This window comes from Canis lupus, chromosome 7 (assembly GCF_011100685.1).
Source record: "Canis lupus familiaris isolate Mischka breed German Shepherd chromosome 7, alternate assembly UU_Cfam_GSD_1.0, whole genome shotgun sequence".
Lineage (NCBI taxonomy): Eukaryota > Metazoa > Chordata > Mammalia > Carnivora > Canidae > Canis > Canis lupus.
The window spans coordinates 40,301,215-40,324,193 of record NC_049228.1 but is presented as its reverse complement, the minus strand read 5'-3'; the positions used below and the strand labels follow the sequence as shown (position 1 = coordinate 40,324,193).

Here is a 22,979-nt window from a genome sequence, read left to right as displayed (position 1 = left end):
ACACTCTGCCCCTGTCACTCAGGCCTCCCTCCAAGGTGAGTTTCAGGTAACCAGCAAGACCTTTCTGGTCATCTCCACCTCCAACCTGGGGCTCCTGACGCCAAGAGCACGGGTCGCGCTGCACCTACTGACCCGGCCAGGCGCCCCACAACCCACCCCTGCAAAATCTGGGACATACTTAACGCCGAGAAAACATTGGTGCTACCCTGAAATTCAAATGGAACGGCGAGGATGTATTTTTGATTGCCAGCCGGCAGTGACCTGCAGCGTGTGACGAGGGCAGGCCCCGAGGCCCGGAACCCTGCGTCCCCCCAGCTCTCCGAGGCCCGCGGCCGGCAGCTGCAGGAGGGCACAGCGGGGCACGGGAGCGCGGGGCCCCCTGTGCTGGGGTTGCCGCGGGCCTTAAACGAGAGACCGGCTGCGGAGCCGTGGCCACAGCGCTGGGGCCTAGGTGGTGGCGGCGGATCGAGGTCAGGGACCTCCCTGCCCCGGGGGCCGCCGAGGGGACCTGGCCGCTCCTCCCCGCCCCGCGGCCCCAGGCCCCAGGCCCCGCCCCCAGCAGGAGGCCCCGCCCCAGCAGGAGGCCCCGCCCCCCCGAGGCCCCGCCCCCGCCGGGAGGGGGCACCGCCTGCAGCGCCGCCGACCGCAGTCCCGCCGCCGCTCGCCCGACCAGGCCGCGCCCCTGCCGCCCGGGCCCCGCTCGCCGCGCCCCGCAGCGCCCCCGAGCCATGGCCGGCATCGCGGCCAAGCTGGTGAGGGACCGAGAGGCAGCCGAGGGGCTGGGCTCGCACGAACGGGCCATCAAGTACCTCAACCAGGACTACGAGGCGCTGCGGGACGAGTGCCTGGAGGCCGGGGCGCTCTTCCAGGACCCCTCCTTCCCGGCCATCCCCTCCTCCCTGGGCTTCAAGGAGCTGGGGCCCTACTCCAGCAAGACCCAGGGCATCGAGTGGAAGCGGCCCACGGTAGGGGGAGGTGCGGGGGGCCCGGGGGGCGGGGCGGGCGGGCGAGCCGGGAGGGGGCTGCGGGGAACGGGGTGGGGGCGGGGGGGTGAGGGGGCGCGGGGAACGGGGCGGGCGTGGGTGGGGGTGCTGGGAACCGGGTGGGGGCGCGGGGTGCGGGGCCGGGCCCCTGGCGGGCGGAGCACACCCAGGTCGCGGAGGGCCCCGAGAGCGCGCTCCTCCCCGTTAGCCGGTCCGCAGCGCAGGCCCGGCCCCTCCCTGCCCCCGCGCTTCCCGGGGCGGCCCGGCGCGCCCTGCCCTCCGGGGCCGGGGCCGGGGCCCATAGCAGGCCCGCCAGGGGAGCCGCCCTCCACCCCACGCGGGGGACCCGGGGGAAGCTGCTTGGACTCCGGGGGGGGGACATGGTAGGGAGGAGGGTCCGCGGGGAAAGGAGGGGGAGGCAGTGTCTGACCAGGAAAAGTCAGGCTGCAACTCGGCTTGCGTCTGCCTCAGGGAGGAGGGAAATCCGCATTCTGGGCCTTTTGTGAGGAAGGATCTCTCCTGCGGTCGTGGTTACATTGACCCAATCAGAGTTTCTGGTTTATTTTTCCACTTGGGAGTCGGCCAGACATCCGCTTACTTGCCCTGATGATTAACAAGGACAGGGGTGATGCAGCACTGAGGCAGATGCTCCTCCTCACTGCGCTGGGCCACCATCCTCCCTGGGGAGCCTCGGGGGCCCCCTCCAAGCTCCCTTGCCCTGTCCACCCCCACACCGGGCCGGGACAGGCCTTGGACACCTTACTCCCTCTTCCTGTTGTGAACCACTGCTGGCTCCCCCTGACACTTCACCGGCTTCCCCCACCAAACCTGGACAAGGCTTCCTGGGAACCCAGCCTCTCGATTCCTGACCTGAGCGTAGGATTGCTGCCCCTTGTCCATGCCTCTGGACCGCCTGGGCCACCTGTTCCCCTACATCCAGCCTGTAGGCAGCAGGCGCAGTAGAAATGCCCTCGGCGGGGTCCCCAGCACTTGAGTTCATTCCTTGCTAACCTACTGAGTGGCCCTGCCTCCGCTTTTTAGCCTTTCTACTTCCATTTCTTCATCTAAAAGGAGAGGTGTTGCTAAATATTTTCCTCATTTATTATTCTTTATCTTTTACGATTCCTCACAGAGCCCTGCTATCTTTCCTCAAGTGTTTTTGCAGCTTATAGACATAGTTAGGTATTATCTGTCCTTCTCCCTGAACTGCTGGGCCCTATGTATCAGTCACCAGTGTGTCCCCAGAGGCCAGTTCCACCTCGTCCAGCAGTGTGTACTGAGCGTCTGTTATATGCCAGGTGCTGTCTTCAGTGTTGGGCTCATCGGTGAACAGAACAACAGTGATTCTCCGTGGAACAACGGAATGAATGACAGCAGGTCGTAGTGCACCTAAGGGAAGTTGTGGTTGTGAAGGTGACAGATGAGAGAGCGTATTCACCTGACATGAGCACAGCGCCTCACAGCTTAGAGTGAATTTGCACACTCTGTCCCTTGTTCTTTCATTTACTAAATAAGCACTTACTGAACACTTACTATGTGCCAGGCATGGTGTGTCTCGTTTTTGCCTCCTTAGACTTTAGGGCTGGTGACGGGAGGCAGGTCATCCAACAGTTGGAAATACCAGGAGGGTTTCCACCCCTGCTTAGGGGGAGATGCTGTGAGCTGTACAAGTGTCAGGGGGACGCGGGGAGGCTGTTACATTCCCACTCCACTGTGGAGGAATGGAGGTTCCCGGAAGCTAAATGTTTGCTCACACAGGTGTCCAGGGAGGAGCCAGAACTCTGTCCAGCCTGTCGGTGTACAGAGCCCCCGGCTCATGGCTGCCCTCGGCCTCCGTCCTACCCTCCCGGACACTGCTGTGCTTGGGGTCCAGGAAGGGAAACACAATGTCCCCAGATTTGGACACAAGACTTTCATGGATCCACCATGGGAAGGTGGTGACGAGTCAAACTGCTCTATGCTGTGGACTCCACAGTGAGGGACCCAAAGGGACGAGTATCATCTCTTTCAGAAGACTGTCTAAAAAGAGACAGGGAGTGGTGGATAGGGCTGTGGGGTTTGAGAGGCTGTGGGGTGTGTCATGAGTTGAGTCAACAGGGAGGAAGGGGTGAAAGCCGGGCAGACAGGAGGAGTTGGTGAAACAGGGTCCTGAGGAGGGAGAGCAAGGGGTGGGCAAGCTGGGCTGGCTCCTCCCCAGAGAGGTGTTTCCTGATCTCACTGCTGCTGCTGCTGCTGCTGACTGGCCCTGGGACTGAGAAGGGACCAGAGTCCCTGGAAGGCGCAGTCTCACTCTGGCAGGGGTGCAGGGAGAGGGCAGGGGCAGCAGAGGCAGGCAGGGGTGGCAGGGGCGGGCCATGTGAGTCCTAGTGTCCCCTGAGAGCCCAGACCTCTGTGGTGACTCACTTGTTCAGCCTCAACCCTGCGTCTCCTGCCTCTGGGTTCAGGGACTAGTATCCCCTTGTTTGTCAGTGACTATGGTAACAGGTGATTTCCGTGGAGTGCTTACCAAAGCCACCTCCACGGTCATCTCACTGAACCTCCAGAACACCCTGTGGTCGGTACACTTGTCACACCATCCCCATACTACAGTTGAGAAACCAAGGCCAAGAGAGGTGGAGGGACTTGCCCGGGGCTAAAACCTGTTCAAGTGGCAGAGCCAGGGCTCAGACCCCATTGCCAGAACCCAGAGCCCAGGTGCTCACCCTCTTCCCTGAACCCATCACATCCCTGTTTACTGGATGTGTGCAGGCTTGTGTGCAGGCCTCAGAGGGCCAGTCTGGGCTTTGCCTTCTTTGAAGAGGCTGCCCAAGGTGCGGGAAGGTTTCTGAACCAGTGGAAAATCCTGCTGGGGGATGAGCCTGGCACAAGGAGGAACGGCAGCATGTTCTTGGGTTCTCGGCACCAAGCCCAGTGGGTCCGTCAAAACGCTGCATGGGTGGTTGGCTGGCAGGCTCAGTTGCTCAGCAGAAACACATTCTCATTGTCCCGTTATCCCCAAAACAGAGCAACCTGAGCAGGGAAGGCACAGTGCGAAGCCTGAAAGGAATGTGCTCTGCTGTAGATTGAGGTGCAGGGCCAGGGCCGGGGCCCAGGGCTGGGGTCTAGGCCAGAGGCAGGCCCCACCCGGGAAGGGCTTTTGCTTGCCCGAGAGGGGAACACCGCGGGGTGTGGGGTGGAGCACCTGCAAACTGAGGTCACCAGAGCTGATGAAAGCCCAGATTTATGCCTGGCTTCCTCTGTGGCTTCAAAATCAGGAAACAGAGAGAGAGGGTGGTGGAAGGGGCCAGAATTGTTCACTGTTGGCCGCCAGCAGGCTGCTTGTGACACCCTTAGGGTTTTGTTACTCATCAGTTGGAGGCAGTGCAGGAGCAGAAAGAGTACGCGCTCTAGGCCAGTGAGCGCAAATCCCGCGCCGCTGTCTGTGACTTAGGGTCAGCTCCCCATGGACACATTGTTTCACATCTTCTATCCCTTGGCCTATTTCTTCTCCCATAAAATGGAGACAGTACCCATCTGTGTTCCTGGGAGGGTTCCATGACATAAAGCACCACGCGCAGCCTGGCTCTGCAGCAGGTTCCCAAGCACAGATGCTGCCAGTATCCTGGCCCGGTGGACCGATTCAGAAGGCATACCTCACTCACCAGCACCTCTAGATGGTGCAGAGTCCAAGTGTTCTGGGGCTCAGAATCCCAGAGATGACCAACGGCTGGGCTGTGAAGGAGGGCTTCCTGGAGGAGGTGGCAATGAGTCTTGAACTATGGTAGGAGGTGAGAGATCAGGGTGGGAAAGGAATCCCACGAAGACAAAACAGCTGATGTGCAGGACTGGAGAGGGGCTGAGGGGGCGGCCCCAGGGGTGAAAGGATCACACACCTGGTGGAGAGGCAGCTCCATGCCTCTGTGGCTTCAGATAGCAGTGAAATGATGTAGGCTGCAAGCAGTGCGGGGCGTTGGGGCTCCACGGAGCAAGGTGCAAGCAGGACCCCATGGCAGCCTGTAACTGCACTGCCTTCCCCAGGGGGCAGGGGCAGGGAGAAGGCATCTGGTGTACCTCCTGGGAGCTGAGGTATCCTAACCACACAAGCCCGCGCCTGGTGGTTGACAGTGGGTTTCATTCCCAGGAGATCTGCGATGATCCGCAGTTCATTGTTGGAGGCGCTACCCGCACGGACATCTGCCAGGGAGCCCTGGGTAAGTGACAGCACCTGAAATGGGCTTGCCTTCCTCCCTCCCAGGCAGCCTGATGATTTCCAATTCCAGAAGCTTCCTGGGATTTCTGCTCCCCTGAGGGCCCCCTTTCCCCCCACCCCCCTGAGCTGGTGGTGGAGGGTGGAGGGGCTTCTGGATTCCGGCCACCCCTTGCTCTAGGAAGCTCCTGGGGGCAGAGTTGGGAGCAGCCTGTGATAGTCTGTGGGCTGAGGGCCAGGGCAGAGGAACTCCCCAGGCCAGTGACGGCACTGACACCTCTGTTCTCTGGGGCTCCGGGGCCCAGGGATGGTGACTCAGTGGGAGGGAAGAGGAAAGTCTCTGCGCCCGCTGCTAAGCGGAAGTCAGAGCACCAGGTTGTCAGTGTTTGCAAGACAAGCTCACCATGGTATCACAACAGCAGGGAGCAGTGCTTCTCATCGCAAAGGTGCTTGTGATGTTCATTTAAACAAGACGTATGAGGGAGGCTGAACCGTGGGCATCTGCAGCCGAGCTCCTATCTCCTCCTGGACACAGTGCCGCTGAGACTGGACCTGCAGGGTTTCTGGCTTTACTGTGAAATCTCCCAGGGCTTCTGTGAAGTCTTAGCAGTGGGCCTGGAACCCTTAAGTACGACGCTCGTAGAACCCACTTGAGATAAATATGAGCCTGTGGCCCCTGGAGTAAATCATCTGCTCCCATAAACCAGAGATGTGTGTCCTGCCATCAGCTTCACTTTGTTCCCCAGACTAGTCCACCAGTAACAAAATCGATCACCTGGAATCGGACTTCCTTTCCTGGCTTTGCACAGGTTCCGATACTCAGAATAATAACAGCTAATATTTATTGAGCAAATACTGTGTGCCAGACACTATGATGGCGACATCTCTATGGTGCTGTGATGATTCTTATTTAATCGATGAGGACACTGAGGTCCTGGAACAGCAGTGGAAATGAGTCTGGCATACCGGTGCGGACAGCGTGACTCCAGGGCTGGGCTGCTTGTAGAAGGGGGGCCTGGGGAGTCCCTGAGCGATGTCGGGGGCAGCTGTGTGAATCAGTAGGCTGGGCATTCTGGGAGCCCACAGGAAATACCTCTCTGAGAGCAGGACCAGCTGGCCTGAGCCCAGCCTGCGTGTGCAGATGCCTGAGATGCACATTCTTACCTGCAGAGAATCCCCCCACCCACCCCTGTTTCCTTCCTGCTCCTCCACAGACAATAGAAGCCCAAGGGTAATGGGAGTTAACAGGCCTGGAAGTTGACAGAAGCCTTAGCCAACCCAGAGGGCTTGGGGGAGACAAAGAGGTAGCAGCTGTCACACTTGGCTCACCCTCCATGCCTGGCCCGCTTGGCTACAGGTGTGCCCTCCCCCACTTGGCTACAGGTGCGCCCCCACAGCAAAGCACACTAGAGTGGGGACAGGCAGGATGACCAGTGGGAAAAGCACCTGCTCTCTCCACCACTCACTAGCCAATGTGTATGGGGGTGGGGGGCTTGGGCAGGTTACCCAAGCTCCCTGAGACTCCATCTCCTCCTCCATAAATGCAAATAGCACTACGGTCGACCCTGGAGCAGCGTGGGGGTTAGGGGTGCTGAAGCCCCACACAGTCGGAAATCTGCATGTAACTCAACTCCTCCCCAACTTAGCTACTAATAAGTGTTGTAAATAATTTTTATTTGTTTTTTAAAGACTTATTTATTTGAGAGAGAGAGAGCACGAGCTGGGGGAGCAGGAGGCAGAAGGAGAGAGAGAGAAGCAGATTCCCCACTGATTAGGAAGTCTGACACGGGGCTCAATCCCACAACCCTGAGATCATGACCTGAGCCGAAACCAAGAATCAGATGCTTAAGCGACTGAGCCACCCAGGTGCCCCTGTAAGTGACTTTTAGATTATTTATATTATAATTTTTTAAAATCATTTTTATAGTGGATGGCTTTGAAAATTGTAACAGGCTTTATTTTATAGTAGAGTGTTAGACTTACAGAAGAAGTGAGGACAGTAAGAGAATCCCATACACCCCACAGCCAGATCCACCATCTCACTCGGCTCTGGCGACAGTGCCGAGCACCTGTTACAGCTCATGAACCAGCACTGACACAGCACCGTCCAGATCTCCTAGCTGGTACTACTGTCCTGTCTCTGCTCCCGAGTCCCATTCAGGGACCACGCTGTGTTTAGTTGTCTTGTCTGTGTGGGCTCCTCTGGGCTGTGGCAGCTGCTGAGTCTCCTTGCTTTTTATGGTTCTTGTAGGATGTTCCTCTGTTGGAATTTGCAGGTGCCTATAGAAAAAAAAATAGTGCTTGTACTTAAAAAAAAAAAAAAAAAAAAACAACGAAAACAGGTCTGAAAGTTAAGTGCCCACTTGTTTGGTGGAGAAAGTAAATAGATCCTCTTCTGTACTGCAGTCACTTCTTGGCCAGCCCCATCCTCCCCGCCCGCCGTGGTCTCTCCAACAGATACGTGGCCGTCATGACTCATTTCCTCCTAGCCTTCCTTCCATCTATAAATACTCCTTCGCCGCTCTCCTCCCGCTCCCTTCCACTGCCTCTGAGAGCTCACAGAAGCCTGGAACCCTGCTGCTTTCCCCGGGTCCCTGTCCTGCCCTGGCTGCCCCAGCCTTGGCCGGCACACAGGCCTGACCTCCTGTCCCCAGAGAGCAGAAGCAGCAGGAATCTTCCCCCTAAAGACCACCCCCGTTGTTGCATATATTTGTATTTGAGGCCCAGGAATGCTAAGAGGGGTTTATGGGGCTCCCCCCCTCCACTCTCCATGGCCTCTGGTTCACGCTGTGACTTGTCCAGGGGCTCCCTGAGCCCAGAGCCAGGCCACACTCCTCTGGCCTCTTGTCTGACATGGGAGTTGGATCAGATTTTCCTAAGGCCCCACTGCTTCTGACATTTTGTGACTCTGAAGTATGCTACCCGCTGCTGGCAGCCCCCCACCCCCTGAGGGGCTCCGCTCATGTTTGTCCCTGCTCTGTGTTGGGGGAGCCTTGCTCAGATCAGCCCTCAGGAGTGTCAGCCACAGGGGGACCTGGCCAGCTGCTGGCGAGGGGCCCCAGGAGGAGGGTGGTCCACACGCGTCGGGGGCCTGGCCAGCAGGCGTGCACTAACGGAGAAGGAAGTGGTGTCCTCACTCCCACGTGGTGGCACAGGCCACGTGTGGAGTGGTACAACCAAGGAACCGAATTTCTAATGTAAATATAAATGTGAGGAGCTCTGTGTGCCTTGTGGCTACAGCAGGGGCGGCACCTCAGACCCTGGCGCATGGGAGTCCAGCCTCCCTGCAGTCTCCGGAGCGGGGGGGGGGGGGACGGTCCTCACAGGCCTGCGTGTGTCCAGTAGAGCCAGCCTGGGCCCACCTGTAAACAGCAGGGGCCAGAGTGAGGATGTACGTGGGTGTCCATCCTGGCTCTTGGCTTTGGGCTCCCTCCTGGAGCCTCCGTTGTCTCATCCACGAACTGGGGTGAGAGGGGCACCTGCTGCCGGGCTGAGGCTGAAGGTGAACGCACCTGAGAACAGCTATTAATAGCTGCACATTGCCAGCTCTGGTCCCGTGAGCAGGTCAGGGGACAGGGGTAGCAGGTGCAGTGCCCGTTGTTGGTACCGGCCAGGTCGGGCTCTGGGCCTTGCCCTCAGCAGCCCCCGGAGGTGTGGGAGGGACAGGAGACAGGAGCTGGAGGGGCACCGTGCGGACTCCTGCGCCTGCCCTCCCCCGAGAGGCTCTTGCAACATGCCCTCAGCCAGAGCTCCCTCACCCCCCTGTACACAGGAAACAGAGGTGATCCCTCTCCCGTGGCTGGGGAACTGTGTGACTTGGTTTCTCTGTCCATCTGGGGTCTGGATCAGCATGAAGAGCCCATTCCTCTTGGGCCACCTTGTAATAGGGGTCTCCTGCCCCCGGCTGCCTCCCACGGGGAGACTTTCGTCCACAGTTCAACACTACGAATGCCACCAGCAAGTCAGGAGATTGGTGCTCTCCTCCTGGGGGTGCATGAAGGCACCCCGACCACAGGAGGTCGGGGGCGAAAGGCCATGGGTAGGACTGAGCCACAGCCCGTGGAGCCAGGGAACCAGCATTGGGGTTGGGGGGCTTCCTGCTGGTCTGGGACCCGTTGGGGCTTCTGTCCCTTCCTTCAGGCTGCCTAAGCCTGTCCCCTGTGCTGGAGACCTGTAAACACCAGTGTGTCAGGAAGGGTCAGGTGTGGCCGAAAGCAGCCTCAGCATCTTGGTCTGTTTAGTGTTGATGTAGCGTCGCCAGGAAGGACAAGGAACAAGGCACTGACGTAGTGAGACCGGGGCCAGCGGGACAGGACCCAGGACAGGGCTTTCCACCAGCATTCCTGGCCTCTGCCCACTGTTGCACCAGCCCCCACCCAAACTTGACAGTCAGAAATGTCTCCAGACGTCACCAAGATATCCTGGGGTGGGGGAGTCAGTGGTGGAAAGCCATCATACGCTGGAGTGTGCAGGGGGAGGGTGGGGAGGACAGTGGTGGGTATTAAAGGGGGGTAAATGAGGCAGGCTCATGGAGGCAGGCAGGTGGAGGAACCAGTGGCGCGCAGTCAGGGCACATTGCTGGGATGTTTGAACTTGTGGGAGGGGTTCCCGCCCTTCCCCCCGGGCACTGCTGCAGCAGAAGAGGGGCTGTCCCTGCTTCTCAGAGGGTGCTCCTCTGCAGGGCTGGTTGTCCCATCAGCCTCCTGGCACAGGTGTGTGGACCGCATCCCGGGCCCTGGGGTGCCCTGGGCACAGCAGACTGACTGGGCACCCTCCCAACAGGGCAGGCCGCTACAGCCAGCAGGTGCATCTTACTGCCTAGATCTCAGGCAAGCAGATTCCATGAGGGGTGCTGTCTTGCTCTACCTGTGTCTAGCATCATAACCACTCCAAAATCAGCAGCTCAAAACAGGATTTTCCTGTTCACTTCCACAGGCTTGAAGGATGACCAGGGTCAGCCCGGTGACCCAGAGATCCTCCTGCACTTACAGCCTCTAGGCTGGGGCTGGGGTCGCATGTTTGGCACCTGGGCTGGAGGCTGGGTCAGCTGGGGCTCCAGGGTCCCTGTGCCCCTTATGTGGCCTCATCTGCAGAGGCCTCCAGTTAGCAGATCTTCTGGGTGCACGTCCTGAGAGACACCCTAGGAAGCTGCCTCTCCTTTTGAGATGGAGCTTCAGAGATCACGCAGTATCCCTTCTGCCAAACCTTCTCCATTGAGACCCCCCGAGGCCGGCCCAGGTCCTAGGAGAGCATGTGAAACCAGAAATGCTGTGGCTTCCATTTCTGGAAGATGCCACAGGTCCTCCTTTAAATAATGGCCTTGTCCTTTGCCTGTGGTGACCCAAGGCAGCTCAGACACCTGCCCATCATGGTTGGGGGGCTGTGTTCCCAGGGACCCCCCAGCATGCAGGACAGAGGGGCATTCAGCTGGCTGGGCTCCCTGGCTGCAGTGTGGGGACATTGGAGGCAGACAGCAAGGGGTGAAGAGGAGCCCCCAAAGCTGGGACTGAGCCCCAAGGGTGACAGAGGTGGAAGGCAGGTGTCCAGACAGGGGACACAGAGTCACAGTGGTCCTCTAGAAAGTGGTGGCATTTTGTCTGAGCCATGTCCTCCATGAAGAGGTCGCGTGGCCCACACCATATGCCCCACTGTGACATGGGCCCTGCCCTCCTGAATCTTCCCTGCTGGGACCCGCCGGGCAGCCACGCTCTCCTGAGCTGCACCACCAGGGGTCATGGGTTGGAGACAGGCTCCTGGACTTCCCACCTCACTTTCCTGTTGGCAAAGGGACACTGTGGTGGGAGGAAGCACACGACTGTTCCTGTGCTCTCCTCTTGGAAATACTCCATGGCCACGAATACTAGTAAACAGCCTGTCCAGCTTCCTGCAGGGCCCCGGGTGACCTCAGCCCACCCCCACCCAAGGTTGACCTCCAGGACGCAGACAGAGGCCCAGGGTACACAGCCCTGGAAATTTACTGACATGGCTCTGTATGAATCTACCTTTTCAGAAGAGGCTCTGCACCTCTAAAGAGCCATTCATAAGGCCACCGGGCATGCTGTGTGTGTGTGTGTGTGTCAGGGGGGGTTGCTGTGTGCCCCGGGTGTTCAGGCCGAGGCCAGGAGGAGGGTGAGCCCCGCTGGAGACACTTCACGTTTGTCCGGCTAGGTCCCGGAGGCTGGTCCAGAGGGCAAGGTGGTGCCTGATGGCCCCAGAAGGCTACCTGTTCCTCCTTTTCCCAAGCAGGGGAGAGGGGGGTCCAGGTCTGGACATGGACGGGCTTCCCTGGGGCCCATGAGCGCCAGGGACCTCGTGATCCCAGTGGGCACCGGCGGGCACAGGGAGGCTGAGAGGATGTCGCTCAGCAGGGGTTGAACAAAGAAATAAACTAATACGTGACCTCTCCCTGCCTTAGACACAAAATACATAGGTGTAACTTCTGTGCAAACACGCGCCTCAGGACACACAGGGAGCAAGTGGTCATCCACCTGCTGAGTTGGGGCAAGGTGCTAGTGCAGCTCCCTCCCCTCTGCGGGCACCCCCACCACCACCACCCAGACGCTTTGTCAGCTGTCCTCCTGTCTGGGACACACACCTCAGCCTGAGCATTCACCCGTCCTGGGTCCTAACCCTAACTGCTCCCCCTAGGAAAATGCATATGTTCACATTCGTGCAGAATTTGCAGTTTGGGGTTCGCCACCTCTGAAGCCCATGTTGGCTTTGATCCGATCCTAACAGCATTCGGACTATCTCCTTTCACAGCTGAGAGGGCATGGCGTCAGAGAAGTTAAGAAATGTATCCAGGTTTACACATCACAATCAGGATGGGGATTCAGATCCGGGTCCTCTTGGCACACGTCCTGTGCTCATATGCACCACCTCCGGTTGGGGCTGCTAGATTTGCCCTGTGCCTGAAGCTGGGGACGGCTAGCTCCACCCCCGTGAGCCTGCTTCGTCAGCCCCAGCCTTACTTGGGACCCCTGTGCACCCAGGCTGACCAGCGCCCTGCTCAGAACACCTGGGGAAGGGGGGGACCTCTGTGCCAACCCAAGTGAAAGAGAGGGCGAGTCTGTCTTGGCCCTGGACACCCCCCACCCCGCCCCGGGCGATTTCTATACTGCTAGCTTCCTAGCTGCCCCCACCCGGCCTCAGACACTTAGAACCTCTCCAGAATTCCCAGTCCAAGTCTGGTCTCCATGTAGGATGGGGACTCTGTCTTTTGCTATGGGAATTAAGTCAAGGTGCAGTGTGGGGTTTTGGGTGGGGGATGCAAGCTCCTGTACGCAGCTCCTGTTTGACCAAGCACACGGCTGTTGGGGCACCAGGTGGGCTTTTAGGATAGGAAGCAGGGCAGAAAATTACCCCACACACACACCTGGCTTCTCTGGCCTATACCAGTTGAATGTCTTCCAGCACAGAACAGAAGAACCAGGAGTCCAGCTGGGTGTGTGGGGGGAGCCCAGACGTGGGAACAGCCAGTCTGGAGCCTATGGTCAGACCTGCAGTGGGTGTTTCAGAAACCTCTGGGCAGGGCCTCATCTCCTGTGATGACGAGCATGGCTGGCAGCTCTGACCCTTGTCCCTGCCCATGTCTGGGTTGCTGGGCGAACTGAGGCAGGCAGCAGGTGCACAGGGCATCCGAGCTTTAGACGAAGACGGCAGAAATGTGCTGGCGTTGATGCACGCCTCACCTCAGTGACCCTCCCCGGGTGCATACAATAAAGCCATGTCTTGTAAAGAAAAACCATGGTTCTGGGCAGCCCGGGTGGCTCAGCGGTTTAGCGCCACCTGCGGCCCAGGGCGTGATCCTGGAGACCCAGGATCGAGTCCCACGTTGGGCTCCCTGCATGGAGCCTGCTTCTCCCTCTGTGTCTCTGCCTCTGTCTCTCTGTGTCTGTCATGAATAAAGAAATAAAATCTTAAAAAAAAAAAAAAAAAAAGAAAGAAAAACCATGGTTCTAAAGAGAAAATGATATGAAAATCTAGAGAGAAAAAAGACACAGATGCTATCACAGGACCTCAGCTGCCGGAGGAGGTCTCTGCATTTAGGGCAGATGCCGGACGGCCGGGAAGGAACTTTACCCAATCCCAGGGAAGATCTGGCTCTGCGCAGTCCAGCGCCGGGAGACCCTGGGCAGCCAGGCCGGCAGCAGATGCACCCTTCCTGACCCCAGAAGGACTCCAGGGCCGAGTCCACGGAAACCGTGCCCCTCTCCCCCAAAGTCACCACATCATTGTTGGGAAGCTCTGAGAAATCGCCACTCTTGACCTGCTTCGCTCTGCATCTCCCATGGAAATGCACGTTTCTGTAGAAAATGTTTCTCAGGGGATAGCCGTTAGTTTCTAGCACACATTGGGGGTCACGGGAGTCCATCAGAACAGCTGATGAGCTGTTCTTATTGACGACAGACCCATTCTGACAGGGACTTTACGTAAAATAGTAATATTCACTCAGAATAGCTGCTATTACGCTGTTGTCCTCACTCTAAGGGGGGACATAGCTGAGCAGTCCGTTGAGGACAGTAAGCTAGGGTTGATGGTAGGAGAAGCACAGTCGAAGGACACATAAAACAAGCCTCCAAGAGCAGCTTCAGTTGATGAAGACAGGAGTCGCAGGATGGGCCAGTGCAATGCTCCCCCATATTTGCTCCCATTTCTCTGGTTTTCTCCTTTTTTGGCGCATCCGACATCCTGTAATGTGCCAGGCTGTCTTACTGAGCACCTAGTCCCAGGCAGCGGAGAACGTCTTTGATTCTTCTGTGGCCGCGGAGAGTCTCGTCCTAGAGGTGGCCCCTAATTTGTTCCCCTAGTTACCTGCGGACGACATGTAGCTGTTTCTGGTACGACCAAGGTTCAGGAAATAACCATCTCACCTACCTGCTGCTCACCTGCCTGCTGCTCACAGGAGTGTGTCTGTAGGGCCAACTCCTGACCCGGAACCACGGGGGCACATGCTCTATGTTTCCCCTCCGTGCTTGCGGATGGGTGTGAGAGTGAGTCTCCCACAGCTGCCTGGGGGTCCCACATCTTGTTCTTTGCCATCCAAAAGGTAGAAATGGTGCTCTGTGGGTCCACTTCATGTTTCTTTCATGATGAGTGAGGGTGAGTACCTTTTCATGCCTGGGGTTTATTTATTTAGTTATTTTAAATACTCTCTACCCCTCAATGTGGGGCTCGAACTCACAACCCTTAGATCAAGAGTCCTGTGCTCTTCTGACAGAGCCAGCCAGGCACCCCTCAGTATGTTTGAGATGTTGGTTTTTCCCTTTTCCATGAATGTTTTATATCTTTGTCCATTTTACTATGGAGCTCTCTTTATTTACTAGAAACGTTTACATGTAATGTCTGGGATCTGAGTAACATATTTTTCCTCGTTATTTTTTCCTTTGATTTTTTTTTATCATGATTTTTTTTTATCATGTAGATTTTTTTTTTTTTACTTTAGCATAGTTAAGTTTATCATTTAAAAGGTTTATGGCTTCCAGGTTACAATGTGATAGCCTGTCTCCACTCAGATTATATTGGAATTCCCCCGTTGTCTTTTCCAGAATGCCTATGGATTTATAAAAATACTGTATGTATAATGTTGTCATAATGTAAACATACTAAAATGCAGATAAGATATATGGTATAAATACATAGGCAATAAACATGTAAATAAAACAAATGGCTAGATTTTCCATATTTATGTGGGAATATGTAAATAATATCTTAAGCATATACTTAAGATATATAATGTTAAACGCCTAAACATGAATGTTATTCCATTTAGAATTTATCCCTGTGACAGGATGAGCTAGAACTTGATTTTTTTCTAGGTGGCCACTTAATTGTTCCAATTCCACATGTGAATAATGAGTGACTGCACTAAATTCCTGTGTGTGGAATGATTTCTGAACTTTCTGTTCAATGCCATGTATCTGTATTCTCATGCACAAGTTTTGCACTCTTTTAATTATTGTGGCTTTATGCCTGTTTTAATACCTGTTAGAGCTAGACTCTCTTCCTTCTAGACTTTTTTCTGTGTTTGATGTTTAATTTTTCCTTAAAAACTTTAGAACAGCTAAGTTCCCAATGTTAAATATCCTCTCACTATTTTTGTTGGAATTGCATTGCGTTTATAGACTAACTTAAGAGGAAATGGCATTTTTACGATGATGACTTTCTAGCCAGGAATCTGGGCCACATTTTAAATGGGGTAAATGATTATCTGAGCCTCTCCAGGCAGGATGGCGCCCTCTGAGTTAGTTTGGGGTGAATGGCTGATGAGAGACAGATGGCAGTTGGTGAAGTCTTGAACACCTCTGGCCATACACGCTGTGTGTTGGAAGCCTTCTGAGATCCAGTGAGGTAGCATAACCAGCTCCCTGGCAGGAGAGGCCCTGATTTAGGAGGTGGAGTCGGTGTTAGAATTCTAGAACTGGGTGTGAGTGGATCATGCCCAGATGCCACCTCGAGGGAGCCGTGCCCGGGGTCAAGGGACACAGCTCAAGTCCAGCCCAGGAAGAAATACTCTCTCCACACCCTCCTCCCTCCCTGTGACTCCCCACACCCTCTTTCCTCCCTGTGCTCCCCAGGACTTCCATTGGCCAAACCCACCAGCTGCCAGAGGCACTGGGAGCCCATGATCTCGTCCAGGGGGGCCAGCTCGGGGGTAGAGGGCAGAATGAGGGTGTGCACTGGACATGGGGAGGCAGACGACTCCTCAAGACGGTCACCTCTGCCCTGAGACAATGGATTAAGTGAGGACAGGTCACCAGCGGTGACCGAGTGTATGTAAGCAGACACTGCAGCTGGCTTAGGCTTTATGGTGCGCTGCTCAGGGACAGTCCCGTGTGGTCTGGGGGGCTGCCTGCCCTCACTTGTCTCTTGCAGTCAGATAATTTAAACCCTATAGAACTGGGGACACCGGCGTCCTTCCAAGCCCATCCATGTGGCAGCTTTCCCGGGCAGTCCTGGTCACTGAAGGACACCCTCGCAGGCTTTCCTGAGCTACACCAGTAGAGTGGCAGGCAGGTGCGTCACCATCCCTCCTGTCCCGAACCAGCCGGGTTGTGCCCAGATCCTGATGCCACTGGCCTGCACGGGCTCTCTGGGTGCGGCTCCAGGGACTTTACCCAAGTCACCTCCCCAGAAGCAAGTCCAGGCAGGACCGTCCAGGGCGGGAGGGCTATTTGAGTCATTTGGGGGCAGATAGGAGCTGACCTTGACAGAGGGGATGGAGGATCTGAGGCTGGAGCAGGAGGTTTTGGGACAGGTATCCCGGGGTGGTGGGGAGAAGGCCCCATGTGGATGAGGTGTCCAGGCGGCAGCAGGGTGCTAGTGAGCGCACTGTGCAGCCAGACACTGAAACAACCAAGTCTCCTCTCAAAGACAGAGTCCCCACCACCAAATCCTGTGAATTAGGTGCCTTGGAAATTGGCACCTGTTTGCAAAGGAGACTGTGTGGGTCACACAGTAAGAGCTTTGCTCAGACCCACCTGACGGCCACGTGTTACGGGGTCTTGGGGTGAGTCACAGGCCTCCCTGGGCCTCCTGTCCTCAGGTGTGATGGGCTGACGGCACCCACCTGTGTGTTCTGTGATGAAACGAGAGGGCCACGCAGGGATCTTGGTAGAGCTTGGGGCCTAACTCATAGTGAGCCTCACGGATGGGACTAGCCCAGTGCTTGATACTGAGCAGCTCACTCAAGCAGGGGTGAGTAAGGAAGACAGGTGCACTCTGCAAGGGAGAGTCAGGGAGTTAGGGTACAAAGTAGGATTTCTGGTGCCTCCAGCTTAATGGACATCAGATCAGGATGCTGTTCGGGGACCTCCCAACCTTGAACCCACAGCCTGGAGCACCGATGGGAACTGTTTCAGGTCTTTGGCTATAAAACACTCTGGCTCTCGTTCCTGCTTGTTGGCTGTTTTTCTGGTGGCCTGGGTTTGATGGTGTGATGACAGGCCACCATCCCTTGTCCTGGTGAATCACGGTGCGTCAGGCAGCATCGAGTTCTTCTGTCCCATGAGCCCATGGCCTGAAGGGGTCCAGGAGGCCGGGTACCCCTTAGTTTGACATTTGAATTGCAGTTGGATACTCCAAGTGGGGTCTCTCCTTCGTTAAAGGAATCGGACGCCCTTGAACCAAAAGAAATCTCCAGCAAGGTTCAGTTTTGAGACAAAATCCAGGGTTTGACTTAGATGATATGCTGGCGAGACCTGCCAGTTACCGGGTGTACATGCCCCGCCCCCCAGCTTCAATTTCTTCACCCCAGGAAGGCGATGACGGCGAGGGCAGTCGTGTCAGAGGCTCACAGACAAAGGTGCAGCACGTTCTCTGTGACCTATGGAGCGTCATCCAGAACGCTAGCTGCTTGCTGTGGCTACGGGCAGAGGCGGGGGTGGGGACCGGCCCGTGAGTACTCTGCTCCTCCCACGACACGCGACTTCAAGCAAGGAACTCGACCCCTCAAAGCCATGGTTCTGTCATCCAGCTAACGTTCTGGGATGATGGGCCCTTTCAGAGGAGCCCGTAGGTTGAACCAGCCAGGCTCCAGGAGAGCAGCCATCCACAGGGCAGGGGCAGCCAGGGGAGACCGAGACCACGGCACGAGGCCACTGATCTCTGGGCCTGCTGGGGAACGGTAATCCGAGCTGGGTGTATGGCCAGCACGGACCTAGATGTGTGGTCCTGATAAACACGACCTGAAGCCACATGACCTGCATTTAGTCATGGCCCAAGAACAGCTGTGACCTCATGGCCACAGAGCAGGTGACCGGTCCTGCACTGATGCTGGGGACCCAGGGAACGCAAACCAGGAGGATATTGGAGTGGCCACCTTGTGCCTGCAGCCCCAGCACCCTGGGCAGCTCTTCGGCGACTGCACAGCAAGTGTGGGAGCTGTAGTTTTGGGACTCTGTCTCCAGGATCCCTACACTTGGGTCCACTTTGTCCACAGGGCTTTCCTCCTCCTCGAGTTGACAGACTCAAATCCCAGCGTTTTGCAGGATGCCCAGAAAAATCTCAAATTCACTCAAGAAGAATAAGAATCACAGGCATTTGCAGGCTTCCAGAGAAGGCCCAGAGCCATGAGAGGTTAGGGGAGGGGATCTCGTGACCCCAGGAACCACCAACACGTGATGGGTCCATCCTCTAGGCGGGAGAGCGAGATGCTCAAAAACGTCCAGAAGATGGTCTGTTTTATTGACCAGGCAGCATGTGGGCTCAGGACAGGGAAGCCCCTCTGCGTACACTTACATCCCTGTGACTCCTAAAGACTCCCGCTGCCATGTTTCTCTGCAAGCTCCGTGTTGTCAACACACCCAAAGGTCTCTACTTTGATTTCCATAAAGGCCTGCTTGGCCCAAAAGGCTGTCTCTGAGATCTGATGGATGGAAACACCCCCTGAGCCATGTCCTACTCCTACTGACGCGGAGACGTCCATACTCCTCACAGAGCATTGAGAGGAATAGATGAGGTAATGACCTCTTCAGGGTAATGACCCTGAAGCTCCGAGGAGACTGGTTGGCACATCAGAAGGTTCAGCAAGTGAGGGCTGGTGCCTACACTGCCCGGGCACTCAGGAAACGGAGGTCATCCATTCAAGTGGCAGGAAAGTCCATGGCAGAGCAGGCTGCAGGTGTGGCTTGATTCGGGTCTCCAGTGATGCCAGCAGGACCTGGTTTCTAAATTCCTTCTACCTCCCAGCCCCTCTTCCTCTGAGATGGCCCGTTCTCAGGCGGGCTGCCCCTCCCACGGCAGCAGTAGACTGTACATCACTGAGCCGATGCAGCAGACATTTGTCCACTCTTGCCAAAGCCCCCGTAAAGGTCTCGTGGCACCTCACAGGCTCTGGCTGGGCCACAGAACCTTCTCCAACCCAACCACTGCAGGTGGGACAATGTGATGCCTGGGTGGCCACAGGCCTGCCTCTGGAATTGGGACAGGGTCCACACCATGGAAACATTGCAGACTGAGTGTGCCGGGCAGCTGGTTTCACAGAGGGATGTGGGGTTCCCGGGAGGAGCACAGGAAAGCCAAAGCTGAGTCCCCAGCACCGCTGCACCCACTCAGCGCAGGAGCCAGAGGATTCGTTTGCCCTGGTCAGGTTGGGGCCTCAGAGAGCTGTGCGCACCATCCTTTCTGAGCATCAGCAGGACAGTCCCGTTTAGGAATCATCAGGACACCAAGGGGTGGACCAGAAGAGAAAAGAGCTCCGTGACCTTCAGTAGCACCTGCAAGAGGCCCGTCCCTCAGTAAACGTAAATCCAGCGATGCACATGAACTCATCCAAGGCTGTTTCCTGTTACCGCCTTGGGAAGTGGTAGGAGGGTGCTCACTCCTTTAGCACAAACTAGATTTCCTCAGCCTCCCCCGGAGCCTCCATCGGTGGCCTTGGGAGGTAAATGCGAGCCCCCCACGGCACACTGTTGCTGCCCACGGCTCGCTTCTAACCGTGCAACAGGGTCGCGGTGCTTGCGTGCTGAGCACCTGCTGCCGGAGCCGCAGGCACATCAGAGCTTTGCCTGCTGCCGTGCTGCCGTGACCGCGTGGTCCTGTGTGCCACAGGGGGCACTGCGGCTGCGGGGGGCCCGTCTGACTGTCCTTGTTCTTGTGCCCCTTGTGCGGTGCCCTCCCATACCTCAGAAGTGACCATCCATGTGCTCTTGCCCAGGGGAGCAGCTCGACAATGCACTTCTCTGACCCTGGAACCTGCTCCCACCCACTCAGGGACATGCAGGACACCCTGTGTGGGACCTGCTGGCCCGCCTTCCCCTGCCCCTACGCCCTCCTCCCTGCCGACCGCTCCCCACCTCCACCCGTGCTCCAGAAGTGTCCCTCATCATTTCAGAGGCCCCTGCCGTGCCCTCCGTGGCTGAGCTGGGAGGACAGCATGACTGTCACAGGTCTTTCCAAGAGTGAGTTCTCCTGCCTCCGTCTGGGTCACCCAAACCCTCCAACCTGCCTGTCCCCTGGTGGCTTGTCCACAGCTTCAAGCTCCTGGAGGCAGGACGAGGTGTCCAGCACCAGCATCCTCCTGGCACTGAGCCCCCTGCTCAGAGCTCTGTGCTGTGTCCACAGGTGACTGCTGGCTGCTGGCAGCCATTGCCTCCCTGACCTTGAACGAAGAGGTCCTGGCTCGTGTTGTGCCCCCGAACCAGAGCTTCCAGGAAAACTATGCAGGGATCTTCCACTTCCAGGTGAGTTAATGTTGGCACACACTTCTCCCCAGTGGGTCCTGGGGGACTAAGACAGGTCCTGGGGGGTTCTGAGGTTGGGTCCCGGTGGGGGGGAGCTGAGGACGGGCTGGGGGTGTTGCTGAGGATGGGTCTGGTGGGGTTCTGAGGATGGGTCAGGGGGATTGCTGAGGATGGGTCCTGGGGGTGCTGAGGGCGGGTCGGTGGGGGGTGCTGAGGATAGGTCTGGAGGATGCTGAGGACGGGTCCCGGGGGAGTGCAGAGGATGGGTCAGGGGGCCGCTAAGGACGGGTCCCGGGGTGGGGAGCTGAGGACGGGTCCCAGGGTGGGGGAGCTAAGGATGGATCCCAGGGTGGGAGCTGAGGATGGGTCCTGTGGGGGGAACTGAGGACAGGTCCCGGGATGGGGGAGCTGAGCACAGGTCCTGGGGGGGCAGCTGAGGACAGGTCCCGGCGGGAGGAGCTAGAATAGATCCTAGAAGCTAGGAACAGGTTCCCTGGCTCAGCCACGTTTATCAGATCCTGGGGTTTGCAAACCCCTAGGACCGTGCTGTCCTACAGAGGACCTGGAGAGGCTGCAGCAAGCTCTCTGGCCTGCTCCTGACAGGGACCCTGTCCCTGACGGGGAGACCCTGCAGGAATAGCAGTGGGGAGCCTCTTGAGACAGGCAAGGAGGGACGTAGTGCAAGGCACTCGAGTTAATTCCCAAGTTTCAAGCCTGTTCTGGGGTGTCTGAGTCAATGGCGAGGTACCACTCACTGTCCTCCCTTCAGGCTGGTAAATGAGAAGTCCTATCCTGAGAGCATGAGGTGCAGGCAGGGTGCCCGAGAGGCGAGTGTGGACAGGAGCTTCTGCCCTGGGCTTCTCAGCGAGGACTTGCCAGGAGGAGGAGGGTGGGAGGTCTCCTCCCGGGATGGGCTCACGGTGCCAGGGGCCGGGCAGGGAGGAGCCGGTGCCTCTGAGGCTGGGATCCCCAGGCGGCAGCCCGCCCACTGGCCCTTCCCGCAGCCCACCCCGGGCCACCCTGTCCTGTCTCTGTCCCCGACCCACAGTTCTGGCAGTACGGTGAGTGGGTGGAGGTGGTGGTGGACGACAGGCTGCCCACCAAGAACGGGGAGCTGCTCTTCGTGCACTCTGCAGAGGGCAGCGAGTTCTGGAGCGCGCTGCTGGAGAAGGCCTACGCCAAGTGAGTGAGCGTGAGCGTGCCCTTCCCTCCAGCAGCCTGCCCCAACTGCCCTGCATTCTGGAAGAGACGGGTGGTGGTCAGGAACTACCTGTTCCAGAATTGCGCTCTAGATTCAAGGAGTGAATGCAGGTGGGGTGCCTGGCCGCATCGCGCCTGGACGGGTGATCGTGCTCACCCTGCGTAGACACACGCACAGGAGCCGGTGTGGCGCAGACTGGCCTTGAGAAGGACCCCTACGTGCTTGGCAGGTCAGATCACATTTTTGTCAGCTAAATACCACAGAGTTTCTACTACTGGGCAGAACCGTCCAGTGCAGAGGTAGAAGTCTGGAAGCTTGTGCAGAATCTACGGTGTGCAATGAGATGTGGTTTCCCATGACCTCCCTGGGCGGGAACCCCATGACCTCATCCCGACTGTGCCGCCCAGACTCTGCGGCACCCAGAGGGCTCCTGGCCCTTGCAGCCACTGCTGGGGAGGAGGGCCAGCCCCCCCAGCTGTGACAGTCGGGGGTCTGGGAGCCACTTCTCAGTCACTTGCCTCAACAGCACCGCTAGAAGCCATGGGACGCCGTGGGGCAGGAGGGTGGGAGGAGCAGCACTGTGCGTGTGCACCTGGAATTGCTTTTGTTGTGGAGTTGTTGTCCTTTAAGCTTTAGATGCCAAACAGCCAATGAGCAGCCCTGCCCTTTGCTACGAGGATGTCCAAACCATGAGTACGGGGGGTCGGACCAGATAACCACCGGTCCTTCCACCTGGAAGACTAGATTTGCTGGAGCCCAAGCCGAGGGGATCCCGAGTGGACGGTCCCTGGAGCATCCAGTAAAGGGAAGCAGCAGTGGCAGCAGGATCTGTCCTCCCTCAGGATCAACGGCTGTTACGAGGCACTCTCGGGGGGTGCCACCACTGAGGGCTTTGAGGACTTTACCGGGGGGATCGCGGAGTGGTACGAGCTGAGGAAGGCCCCCCCTGACCTGTTCAGGATCATCCAGAAGGCTCTGCAGAAAGGCTCCCTCCTCGGCTGCTCCATAGACGTGAGTCCAGGCCCCACCACCTGCTATAGCTGGCACGTCCGTCCCGGTCCACTACACTGTGCCTCACCTGGAACCCATGGCTGGTCAGCAACTTCCAGGCTGTCTGGGGGACAACTGGTGGGCGAAGGTGGCCCCAGCCCACTTCCGACACCCACCTCCTGTGCATCACCAGCCTGGACCTCAGGCCCTGGGACCCCATTCCCTCGGCTGGTCCCCAGGGAAGCTCCTGCCCTCGGCTGGTCCCCCGGGAACCCCCTGCCCTCCACTAGTGCCCAGGGAGCCCCTTGTCCTCCGCTGGTCTGGGGGAAACACCCTGTGCAGACACTTGTCCCTGTGGACAGGGCCTGCATGGGCCTGGAGCCAGGTACCTTACCCTTCATTGCTGCAGGGTCCAAGGCCCTGGGAAAGACTTCGGG

General features: G+C 57.6%; 1 protein-coding gene across 1 annotated transcript in view; it reads left to right on the top strand.

Moving 5' to 3' along the window:
- The first annotated feature begins 651 nt into the window (after window positions 1-651).
- Window positions 652-22,979, top strand: part of CAPN2 (calpain 2) — a 38,110-nt gene continuing 15,782 nt past the window's right edge. Inside the window, exons 1-5 of the mRNA XM_038542895.1 lie at window positions 652-965; window positions 5,104-5,173; window positions 20,233-20,351; window positions 21,400-21,533; window positions 22,395-22,563. Coding sequence (XP_038398823.1) covers window positions 729-965; window positions 5,104-5,173; window positions 20,233-20,351; window positions 21,400-21,533; window positions 22,395-22,563 — 729 coding nt within the window. The 5' untranslated portion in view covers window positions 652-728. The remainder of the gene's footprint in view (window positions 966-5,103; window positions 5,174-20,232; window positions 20,352-21,399; window positions 21,534-22,394; window positions 22,564-22,979) is intronic.